The sequence below is a fragment of the Periplaneta americana genome, chromosome 11 (genome assembly GCF_040183065.1).
Source record: "Periplaneta americana isolate PAMFEO1 chromosome 11, P.americana_PAMFEO1_priV1, whole genome shotgun sequence".
Taxonomy (NCBI): domain Eukaryota; kingdom Metazoa; phylum Arthropoda; class Insecta; order Blattodea; family Blattidae; genus Periplaneta; species Periplaneta americana.
Window position 1 is genome coordinate 145,830,725 of NC_091127.1, and position 13,335 is coordinate 145,844,059.

Below are 13,335 nucleotides of genomic sequence, written 5' to 3' on the forward strand. Positions count from 1 at the left end.
ATAAAATAACGGTATTATATCATAAAAACATTGAGATTACCTATTTTTAAAGTAGAAAATTGGCGACATTGGGGTACAAGAGCACCAAGTTTTGAGTGGAAGCTCCTAAGTTTGACAGAAGTCAAGTTCGATCGCCTATAGTTCGACTGGTTATGTAGGAGAATTATACACTCTCCTATACAAGCATTAAGAAATGGGTTTGACATTTGAATGGGAATTGGTTCTGTGTCTTGTAGTGATACTTTTGTTAAAGGAACAGAATATTTTATTGATTAGGACATCCACATTGATCACTGATTTTAAATTAATGAACTCCTCTTTTTCTATTTGAGAGGCAGAATTGTCGAAACGCACTGTGGTACTAGAAGCGCATACACAAGTCTCGGGGCGGGCAGGAAATCCAAGTACAGTACTGTATTCGTTGATGGATAACCAATAAGAATTTGTATTCATTTCACGTGCCACACCCACTACCCTTATTGGACAGATCTTTCCATTCTGTTCTGTCGAACTTAGGAGAGTCCACTGTATTTTTGTTTTTAATTCATACCCAATTTAATATAGCCTAGTGCTTATTGTTTGAAAGGCTCGCGGGTACAATACAAGGAAGAAGCTGATAATTTGTGGTTGGAATTAATTTTGTTATTTTTATTCATTTGTTTATGAACAAGGAAAACGAGACATAACTTTATTAAAAACAGAAGCAAATAAAAAAAGAGAGAAAGGAAAAAAAGAAACTGAAAATAACACGTGAAAGTAGCTTGAAAATAATTACTAACAATAATCTGCAAAATATGATAAATTATTCTGTAAATTAGGAAATTTCATACGTTAAAAACAAAAAATTCTTTAAAAAACCTCCTCTTTGCTGATGATCAAGTTATATTAGCTAGTGACGAGGATACGTTACAAAGGGGATTATTTGAATTATATAAAATTACGAAAGATATGAATCTAACTATTTCGAAAGAAAAAACAAAAGTAATGGCATTTATGGGCAAAAGGGTGGTGAGATCAAAGGTAGTAGTGGAAGACTATATCATAGAACAAGTTAATACTTTTAACTTCCTTGGCTGCCATCTATCATATACTCATGAAAAAGATATTGATTATAAAATTGCCAAATTTAACAATATATGTGGGACCATTAGAAGAACACTCCGTAATAAAACTAGGAAAGATACACAGATTAAACTATATAAAGTTATGGCAATACCAACGGGCTTATATGCGAGTGAAACTTGGACGTTAAAAGAGAAAGATAGAAGTCGACTACAGGCAGCTGAAATGCGATTTCTTCGAAGTGTAGTAGGAGTAACTCGACTGGATCACATCAGGAATGAGGAAATAAGAAACAATCTAAAAGTTAACAGTCTGTTAGAAACTGTAGATGAGTATAAACAGAAATGGTGGGAACACGTACAACGGATGAGCTAAGATAGAACCCCGAAAATAATCGCTGACTATGTACCCACTGGAAAAAGAAGTATCGGCAGACCAGCAAAAAGATGGATACAAGAAATAAAGGAGCCGCAACGGGCTTAAAGCCTACAGCTTGAAGCAGAAGAAGAAGAAGAAGAAGAAGAAGAAGAAGAAGGAAATTTTATATTGGAAATATCCGTATTCGGATGAGGATGCAAATTACCAAGTTATGCTTCTTCACCTATTTTTCGTTACGTTGTAGGTATAATTTAACAATACACATATATCTACAAAGAAGCTAGCACCAACAAGAAAGCACAATTACGCTAGTCTACAACATTTTTTGTGCCGACAAACAGAATGCTGATTATTACCAAGTCTGATGCGCTGATTACGAATATGTAATCAGATTTTTCCCATCACGTCAGGTTTCTGAGCACTGCAACAATGTTATATTTTATGAATAGCCATAAATAAAGTGCGGGCGGGAAGTAACTAGGTATTATTAATTGGCTGTAGAATTTTTAATATCGATGGAACCATAATGAAAATTGTGTGTATATATAAATCATTAAATAGAATTTGAACTTTTGTTCGTCCGTAGTATAGATGGTGGCTGTGAGGGGCAGTTCGCGCAACAATAGCAAAGATGGTCGATCACCTATGTGTTCGCGAGAGAGCGCAGATTGCTGCTCGCTATGAAGTGTGGATTTCCATTGTTTTCGTTCGAGATGGTGCCATATGGAGAAAGAAAGGAATGCCACAATCCTTCCAGAGACGATAAAGAATTGGAATCACGGATTCGGGGCATTATCACCAATGCCCCACGCAACTTCCTCCAGAAGACTGTGGATTCCATTACCGGCCGCTTGAGGAAATTGGTGGAAGCCACAGGTGTCTACGTTTAATTTTGATACAGTATATGCATACGCATTCCCATTTAACAAGGTACACATGAAATAAATTTCAATAATTTAATGTTGTAAATATAGAATTTATACGCATTTTTCAATACCTAGTATATATGTAGCAGCGCTTCTTTGGTTTCTATCCATTATGCCAAGTCCCTCTTCACTTGACACATCTGAATCATGGTTTGTTGATACTTGAAAGATAAGATAGACTTATAGGGTACCTGGTAAGGAAAACAGAGACAGTCTGTACTTTGTTTAGTTCGAGTGTAGAGGTTTTGTTAGTAGTGTGAGCTGTTCTGTGTGAAATGAAATGAAGAAGCAAAGGCGTAGTTTTGAAAACTTTCCGAACCAATGGTATGGTGTGAGCAAAAAAACCACTAAGATTACTGTTATTTCTGCTTAATCAATGTTACTGGATTTTCTTAAGAAATAAGAGACTCATTCAGTATCCTAATCTCCCGTCAGCTATAAGACCAATACCTCACGGAGAAAATTTACCTGTTCCCATTCCACCTTCTACATACCAAGAAGAATCGGAATGTGACATAACGTCATCTGATGATGTGCAGCCCTCTACACCAAGGGATGACGTCTACATCCCAGATGAAGAGAGAGAAGAAAAGCCACATTTAATAACATAGGTGGGACTCAATGATTGGTATACGTGATTTGTACGGGTACTTAACTAAAGAGCTGACTGAGCTTCTAGGATCTCGTCTTCAGGAATGGAAGGTGCTGAATAAAGATGCTAATGTTTCGTATTTAGAAACATAAATAAGGATCTATTACCATTTTTCATAGTTACAGGTTCTGGAGTTTGTGCATGCAGCGATGTAAATGGACTGATTAAAACTAGGTATTACACATAATGCTGAAGAGCGGCGCTTATTTATAGATGCTTCTAAAATTAGTCTGAAAGCCATTTTGTTGCACAATTGCAATAAACTTCCCTCCATATCTGTAGCATACAGCGCAGCAATGAAAGAAACATACAAAAACATGTGTCGTATTCTTGAAGCCGTTAAAATATTAAAACCATTGTTGGCATATTTGCGGGTTCTTAAAGTCTTCTACATGGAATGCAGAGTGGATTCACTAAATATCCTTTTTCCTGTGCCTTTGGGACAGCCGAGATACTCAACATCACTATACAGTCAAGGTATGGCCAAGAAGAGAAGATTTCACTCCTGGAAAACATAATGTAAAATTTAAACCTTTAGTGGATCCACAAAAAATATATCTCCATCCTTTACACATTAAATTAGGGCTCATGAAGAACTTTATGAAAGGTATGGACACAATAGGCGAAGGTTTCAAATATCTAAGAAGAATATTCCCTAGTTTGAGTGATACAAAATTAAAAGAAGGAATATTCATTGGACCTCAGCATGGGAGTCATTTAAAAGTGTTGTGAATGGGTCCCTCGACAACAAGAAGGAAGAAAATCATGACGAACTAGTTCAGAATCTTTTTTAAAATCATAAGGATTTTGGATACAGGATGTCTGTCAAATTCACTTCCTACATTCTCATTTAGATTTCTTTCCTAAAAACTTGGGTGCAGTGCGTGACAAACAAAGGGAACGCTTTCATCAAGACATTTTACAGATGGAACAGCGTTATAAAGGGAGATGGGATCAATCTATGATGAGTGATTACTGCTGGTTCATACAAAGAGAGAATACTACAACATACACAAAAAAGTGTTTTAAAGCGATGCCTGCCTTCCACTACGTAAATGTAAATAGCCATTTACATCATTATAACATGAAGGATAGTTTATTTTTAGTACGAACACTACTATAATAGTGGAAGACTATGTTTGTGCATTCTGCATTAGATATTAAAAATGTGGAACTGCTTAGCTAGTATCGAACTTTTCAGAAGTGTAATAAGGGTAATAACTGAAAATCTGAGGGTGCTGCTGAAAAATGGGTTCCATTTTTGGATTCAGCATGGCAAATGTGTGGATAGTAACAATGTTTAATTTCGGCACAATTTTCAAAGTTAAAATTTGTAGACTAGTGTTATTAAATACCAGTTTCATTAATAGTCTTTTGTCCAAGGGCAGGTCTTTCTCTGCAAACACAGCTTTCTCTAGTCTTTCCTATTGTCTGCCTTCCTCTTAATCTCCACATAATCCATATGTCTTAATGTTTTCTATTATTTGATATCTTATTCTGCTCCGAACTCTTTTCCCATTCACCATTCCTTCCAGTGCATCCTTCAGTAGGGAATTTCTTCTCAGCCAGTTTCTCTTGGGAAAGATAAATGCGGTAGTTTCCCGTTGCTTTCCGCGCACCACTCTCTTTTTCTAATCTTGAAAAGATACCAGGGGGACCAAGTGTGGAGGTGAGGAGAATGGATGTGACTAATTAGGCCCTCCGGACTTCACCGAAATTCACCGCAAGGGATAAGTATCAGTTATATCAGAGTTTTTGACCCGATCAGAGACCGGGAAATCCCAATTAGCCTTTGCCTCCCAGAAAAGAGGATATAGGTCGGAAAATTGCGCCTCTTAAAATCGGCAACAGACATAAAAATTGAAATTATTTCGAGGAAAAATAAAACCGGAAGCTACAGAATGCAATAATGAAAACATAATATTCTAGAAACGTTGGAAAAGACAGGAAAGATCCAAGGATCTCATGCGAAAGATTTAATTCACAACTTAATTACAAACACAAAACAAAATCCTGGAGTTGGATTTGGCTTCTGAAGAAAACTTAGAATAGAGGATAAAAACAAACGTATTGTCAGCGCGGAATGCGTGAAGAGTATCTGATGTTGACAACCGCTACCGCATGTTAAGGTGCAATTTGCTGTCCCTTAGCCTTGTGGCAGTTTTCCACGCAGTTCGCGATGCTTGTGTGGGAAAAGCAATTAGCATTGTTGTCGCAGATGCCGGTATAAATAAATCTCGTATTTATGTAACACATTCCAGCACGCGATTATGACGTCACTTCAAGTCAAGTTGAAGCCTATTAATAAGCGTAAAAAAAACAAAATAAATTGAGAACGGACATTGTTATGCTCTCTGATGACGACGATGACGATGACTATGATGACTATGATGACAATGACGATGATGATGATGATGATGATGATGATGATGATGATGAAGTCAGGAGGAGTCAGATCTAGGTAGTTTTGGGGACAAAGCCAAGCTGCTTCTCGTACTGGGTTTCGCCTGCGATCTCCTGCATGTTTTTTTTTAACACAGAACCTGTTTCTACAAATGTTCGATACCACAACATTATGGAATCGTATTTAGGTACATTACTGACACCATACTCACGCCGAAAATCCATTTGAACTCTTTTAATACTCTTAAATTTAGTATACCAAAGAACACATTGTGCCCGCTCTTGATTTGTAGCAATTTTAAACTTCTACGATTTTCATTTGTCCTTTCAATTGAAGCATTGTTTGATTGTCATATATGGAAACTCCCATATTTTAATCATAATATAACCAGCAAGAAATTGTTTCCACTATCATAATAGCTTTATAATAATAAATTAATATTATCCATACCCAAACGGATCAGACTGTACATATTATGTTGCAGACAAGAAGAGTGGAAGAACATGAATTTTGACTGAAGTTAAACTGAAAATAGTTGCGAGGACTTCAAATATTAGTTAGACTTATTAGTTTTAGTTGAAAAGGAATATCATGTGGAAATGCTGAAGAAGGAACCATAAATAATACCTCCACATCTACAGCATTTACTGCTTCAAGGAACTGAAGAACCCTGACGAAAACAATGATTAGTTCTCTATGTGTGGCACCGATCATTTCGATGTATATCAGAACCGAAATTGCTTCATGTTCAGTACAGATCCGTGTAGCATCTCCAATTCATCAAAATCTTCATGTTCATTGTGGCACTGAAGACTGTTATCAATGTACAAGAACTCTTCGTATTTTTCGATGTATATCAAAACCGAAATTGCTTCATGTTCAAAACAGGTCCGTGTAGTATCTTCAATTCATCAAAATCTTCATGTCCATTGTGTCACTGAAAACCGTTATCAATGTACAAGAACTCTTCGTATTTTTCGATGTATATCAAAACCGAAATTGCTTCATGTTCAGTACAGGTCCGTGTAGCATTTCCAATTCTATTTTATTGAAATCACAATCTCATCCAAAAATACTGCTTTTTATATTTTTTTCTCGCCAGCTATTCACAATCCCGATTACGCTGCGTGATGGTCCAAACAAGCGAAGCAAATTAATGCTGATCTATGTTATCGACTTGTTTCCGTTCTTCAATAATTTTCCCAAATAAACTGTTTTCATGATTTATCGATAGGCCAATTAACTGGTTTCTATTGTATCTGCTTGTTAGATCATCCGGAAAGTATACACATGAAATACAACATGTTTTTACTAAATACACTAGATTATTAACCCTCATGACCATGTATATCGGTATATTTCTCATTATCTTCTCATATATTCAAGATGTTTCTTTTTAGGTGAAGAATACAGATAAGACATTTAATAAATACAGATAGACATTTATTGAACGACGACATTATTGAACAGATATGAGTAAATTAATTTTATTTTCTCATTACACGAAACTTCTGGTTAACTCTCAGACGAGATTAGATCGTAATAAGTTGATTAGTGTACCACGTGCGTAGAAGTCATGTTAATGTGTTTCAATAACGAGTAAAATATTGATATTTGTCCGTTGTTAATGTGTTGTCTAAGCCGTTCTGTTGCTCACGTCGCGAGAGTTCCAAAAATTATCATCATGAAATTACGTCACGTTTGAAGACGCCCACGACATGTGGACACATACTAACATTTGATATATCGGGTGATAGTGAAATATAAGCAGAAGATTTGATGTCTGTTAACATATTGTTGAACAGATCTTAAAATTTTGATGACGTTTGTTACAGGGAGGATAAGGAGAAGGTGAACATCATGGACCACGAGGAGGACGACTCCGTTAGCTTCAACCTCAAGGACACTTGGCACTTCAACCAGGAGGAGTCTGGCAAACTCACTGGGGACGAGATTATCACAATCCCCAACGTTCTGCTCCTGGTAAGACTAAGCGTTAACAATAAAGATCCATTATTATTATCATCATCATAATCATCATCATGAATTGAGCTCTCCGTTTCGTTCCACTTAACTAGAAATCTAAAACGTCTCTCCGTTGTCATTTTGATTAATCCACATCTCCCTTCCCACTAAGTTTGTAGGTCACAGCTCGTTGAATTAATCTTTTTTAACGTTCTTAACACGTGGTCTTCAGTTTTATATTGTTATATGAATCATTTAAATTAAAAGCTTTTATTTATTTATTTATTTATTTATTTATTTATTTATTTATTTATTTATTTTTCGTATTGTGAGTTTCCTGAATTTGTCCAGCTCAGTGTATCCAGCTATTGTATCTCGGAAATTTCATTTCGGCACATTCTTTTTTCTCTGTTGTACTCTTTTAGTACCCCAGTTTCAAATTCTGATGTTAACATTGGTGTGGCTGTTACTTAGTAGAATTTTAATTGTCTAACAATTAAGATTATTTTTGTTAAATGTGTTAATATCGAATAGGCCTACAATGAAAATTGGGTTCTTATTTTTTACTAGTCGTTACTCGGCATAAATCAATGATTAATTTGAAACCGTTTTATTAAACAATGTTTTATGATTTCAATAATGTACAATGCAGAAAGCCAGCAAAGATAACGAAGTAGTAGCTGTGATTAATTTGAATGAAATTCGGGAAAATAACTATTTTCCCTAGGAGAAAATCATTTCCTTTGGAGGGGAACATTTTAATAATTATAGTAAAATGTCTTCCAATGCCTATAAAATATATGTATAGTCTTTGTTACGATCAACAATCATTATTCCCCTCAAATAAATTAACATGAATTAAACTATAAATAGCAACTTTTGTTTCGTAAGCGTAATTTATTTTTTATTATTAAACTTAAATATAGAACCAACGTTGTGCAATGAAATATCTTTCGACGATTAAAATAAAATTATAAGATACAGAAAGTTACAAGTCTCCAGTTTTTACTCAATATTTTAGTACTCTTTATTGTTTCCATTGCAATTTAACATAGTCATTATTACCACTGTCATCTGCAATATGGGAAGTTCATCTCAAAAGAAATCCTTCATTTTTCTGCTATCTAAATCAGTTATGATCCTTTGAAATGTCGAGTATAAAATATTTCCATGGGTAGGTTATCAAATCTACAACCGCCTGTCGGCAGGATGGGTTTTTTGTTTCGGTCTTTTCTTCCAAAGACAGATTACATTCACTTCCGCTTAGGGGTTCTCTTCTTTCCTATGTTCGCTCTTAAAAGTCATTAACATGTTTCAGGGTGGAGATACCAACTTCTTTCTATTCATCCATCCTTCAAATACACCATTAGCAAGAGGATCGTATACAGAGGTGGCCAAATTATTAGATTAACGTGATTACATGTGCAACAAAACTATTTAACGGCAGAAATATTCAACAAAAATAAATTCTGGACACAAATAATGAACAGAAAATTGAGTATGGAGGTTACTAATATTTTGTGAACATTCGCTTATTCTTTATTTACATGTTGATTTTGTCAGGGATTCTGGAAACCAAAATGAGACTTTCTTTGATTATCAGCATCATTTAGCCAGATATCAGACGGAGCTTGAGTTCATTTCTTGCTGTAAGCTTCTTTTTTCAGTATCTTCTTCAGTATAGACCACAGATTTTCAATTGGGTTCATATCCGGTCTTTTTGCAGACCATGAGAGAACAGACTGTTGAATATATTCTGCAGTCTATAATTAAAACAATAATAGTATCAACATAGCAGTAGCGGACGGTGGGTTTGAAAGTTGAGGAGGCCAAGACGTGAATGATGAGAATTTAAAAAATATAAGGCCTGTGACGTACCTCATTACCAAGCGCAGAATTTATAGATTTTAAGAAATTAAAATTAGGTATTCAAATTTATGTTTTAGGATTTTAAATCTTATGTTTAGGAATTTATATGATTTTACGGGGAAAGAATAAAAATAAACAACATACTGTTAATATATTACAATGGCTTGGTAAAGATAGCCTCTCTTTAAGACACTCTAAGTCTTAACCCATGAATTAGGTCTTTTAGGTCTTTTAGGTCATATTGAATTTAAGAATGTTACTCTTTGCTACATAAAACGAATAAGAAAAATAATATTTCGAGAGTATCGAGATTGCAATAAAATTGATTCGAACCTAAGAATCCGGAGCTTGCTCATTACTATTACATAGTCTAATTTACAGCAAATTAACTCTACGATCCTCTTTCTTCGCAAACCGATCAAATAAGTCACAACATACTGAACAACTGCTACTAGAAGAAGCTAGAGACAAATCTGCATTTGTTTCTAAACTCTCGATATATTTAAAATACTGTGTTAGTAAATACATCTCGTAACACAAAAGAATAAAATAACTAGAACACCTGCAAACAAGAGAAAATCTAACAACGTAAATGAAAACTTTTACGTAGGGAGAGAAAACTAACAACACGTGACTCAATTTTCTAAAACCAAGAAGAGAGAAAGAGAGAGAGCTTCCCAATACAGCCGAAACCAGCCATGACTATAAGCAGTACAGTTGTCAGCGGTGGGTAAGGCGTCTCAAAATCGGCTCCCCTCGCGCGTTCTAGTCAAGTTTAAACACTCTTCTAACCAGCTATCTTATTGGTTGAACTGCTGTTGCCATGGTTACCGGGGAGTAGCGTTATGTAGTCGACTCCTCTCTCCCGCTCTCGCATAGACGCTGCAGGATGCTAGATGTCGACTATACAGGTTACAGCGCTATCTGTTATTTTTCAGTACGAATTATTTATACCATCTACAGTATACTGAACGGGCATCACCAACTGAATGTGGTCGACTTTACGTAACTTACATCTTAGTCTAGTGAATAGTAAAATTAATATAAAAGAAAAAATGTTCGTCATTTGCTGTAACTTGTCTGTGATCTTAATTCAGCTGGAATTATTACTGCCATATTGTGTTCTGGTAAAATATTTGGGGAGGCTCGGCCTCCCTTGCCTCCCCTGAAAATCCGCCGCTGCAACATAGGCAAACAAAATATATCCAACCGTTGGAAACATATACCAAAAGATGTAAATAATCATATTTACAACAATATAGACTCTGTGAATTATAATGATATGACGAATTATATTATGTTTAAAAGAAAAACGTTTCGTCAAATAATTTTGCCACTTCTGTAGTAGCGTAGCAACGGTCATCCAGTCTTCAGGGCTGTGTTAATCACACAAGTGTGTTACCACTATGAGAAAATATCCTTTGATTGTGGAATAGAACTCGAAGGAATTTTATATTATCTCTAGGACTTTGAGGATAATTTAATACAGCAAGCATACGTAGTCAAATTCATAGCTATCTTTATATTCTAGTTTAAGATAGATATTAACTAAATTCTACTCCACATCTGTGAAGTAACGGTTAGCGCGTCTGGCCGCGAAACTAGGTGGCCCGGTTTCGAATCCCGGTCAGGGCAAGTTACCTGGTTCAGGTTCCTTCCGGAGTTTTCCCTCAACCCAATATGAGCAAATGTTGGGTAACTATCGGTACTGGACCCCGGACTCATTCCACCAGCATTATCAATTTCATTCCATTCAGACGCTAAATAACCTGATAAGTTGTTACAGCGTCGTAAAATAATCCACTTAAAATACTAAATTCTAAGACAACAGATATACATTTTAATCTGCAATGGCGAATACTTTTTTATGCACAAAGATGGATTTATACTTAGCTACTTATTTACAAATGGCTTTTAGAGAACCCGGAGGTTCATTGCCGCCCTCACATAAGCCCGCCATCAGTTCCTATCCTGAGCAAGATGAATCCAGCCCCTTCTATCATATCCGACCTCCCTCAAATCCCTTTTAATATTATCCTCCCATCTACGTCTCGACCTCCTCAAAGGTGTTTTCCCCTCCGACCTCCCAACTAACACTTTATATGCATTTAGATGGATTTATAGACAAATTTATTTTCGGTTTGAAAATAGTAGCTACCTTGTGTGCACATAGAAGAAAAAAAATAAAGTATTGTCCTCTTCAGGTCATTGATTTATTTTTGAATACAATTATTTTATTCCGTCAGCCATATTCAATGTTGTCCTATGAATGTATGTTTCCGAAGGAGGAAGATATCTGAATTCAACAACGAGAAATATGCTATAGTTTAGAATACATGTGACATTTAAAGGGGTTTCTTCTAACGTTAAATTAATATTTTAGGACCTATATAAAATTTCAAGAAAAACAAGAAAAAAAAAAAAGACTTCTGCATTACATCAATAAAGCAATGCACCTAATACATTTAAAATCCATTATGAACCCTTACGTCTTATATGATATTGTGTTGTTATTACGTTGTAATAATTACTTTTCTATTGTTTCCGGGGACTGAATTGTAGTTGACAAGTCTCGTTATGCATGCTTATGGGTGCGCGTAAATTCAAACATAGCTGAATACGTGTAAATTCATATTAACGTTGAGGTTACTGAGAAAATGAGTTACACACACTCAAGAATGCTTAAGAATGACAGTGGAATTGTGATGAAAGTAAGAATGGATGGGTGACTGAGGAACAGTGAAAGTAAAAATAATTTCAAGGAAAAAACTTTTCTGGGGCCGGGTATCGAACCCGGGACCTTTGGCTGAGCGCACCAACGCTCTACCGACTGAGCTACGAAAGAAATCTACCGGACCCCGGCTCAATTATTTATTCTCTTTATATCCACGTATCTCAAGTGAGTTGACAAAACGTCAAAGATCCAGCATGGAGTGTACACCATGCTGTGTGATTAAAATTTGTGGTAGAGTTCCTGGGTAGCCCAGTCGGTAGAGCGTTGGCGCACTCAGCCAAAGGTCTCGCGTTCGATACCCGGTTCGGATCAATTTTTCCCCTTGAAATTATTCAAGTCTGCTTCATCTGGTAGAGTTTCTGAGTAGCTCAGTCGGTAGAGCGTTGGAGCGCTCTGTCAAAGGTCCCCGAGGTCGATACCCGGTCCCGGAACAATTTGTCTTTTGAAATTATTCAAGTCTGCTTCACAGGGAGCTATACCTGAAAACCAGATTTGTAGAGTGGAAGTATGTTATAATTAGACTTCGTTGAATTGCCACACGCAGCATGCAATCAGGTTGCCGATGTACGGTAGTATAGAGGAGGTGAGCGACCGCCCGGTCTCGTAGAATAAGCAGTTCATGTTAAGAGTTGTGACCGGTCCAAATAGACAGAGCAGCTACAGCTAATGTATACCTATGTAAGCACTTGTTTTTGCATTACTGTGGTTGGAATAGTCAAAGCTTAACATTTGTTCAGTGCAGACAAGAATTCAATCAAACTACAATGAGAGTGTTGCTGTTCCAAACAATTACTCCTGGAATAGCCTTACCCCCGCAACCAGTCTTGACCCGTTGGGGAACGTGGTTGAATTCTGTTAATTATTATGCAGAACATTACGGAAAAATAATGGAGGTAATTCATGCTTTGGATACACAGACAGTTCCGCTGTTGCAGCTGTAAAATCATTGCTTTCTGAACAGCTATTGAAAGATATTCTGTCATTTATTCTAATTTTGAAATCGTGTCCAAAAGCATCATCCTGTTAGAATCGTCTAAACTACAACTCTCAGAAGCCCTTAATATAGTGGATAAAGTATCACAAACCGTTATCCAAAATAACAATTCACTAATTTCAGAAAAAAGTGAAATGTAAGTTGAGAAACATTATTGCTAAAAATTCTGCCTATTCACAACTTCGTATTATAAATTATGTACTATCAGATCACGACAAGATGTCTGAAGTTGGTGTACTAAAAGTAGTGACTTCCCGTTCTTAAGAAATGCACGTATTACATCGTGTGGTGTTGAACTACAAGTTCCCAATATACAAACTGTTTAAGTGACCATCGGAGGAGGTTACTTTG

The 13,335-nt window shown here is 36.1% G+C and overlaps 1 protein-coding gene across 1 annotated transcript in view; it reads left to right on the plus strand.

Annotated features, from left to right (window-relative positions):
* The window catches only part of LOC138709426 (sensory neuron membrane protein 1-like), a 72,472-nt gene that overhangs the window by 29,794 nt on the left and 29,343 nt on the right, over positions 1–13,335 (plus strand). The window contains exon 4 of the mRNA XM_069840181.1: positions 7,258–7,405. Within this exon, the coding sequence (XP_069696282.1) occupies positions 7,258–7,405 (148 nt within the window). The remainder of the gene's footprint in view (positions 1–7,257; positions 7,406–13,335) is intronic.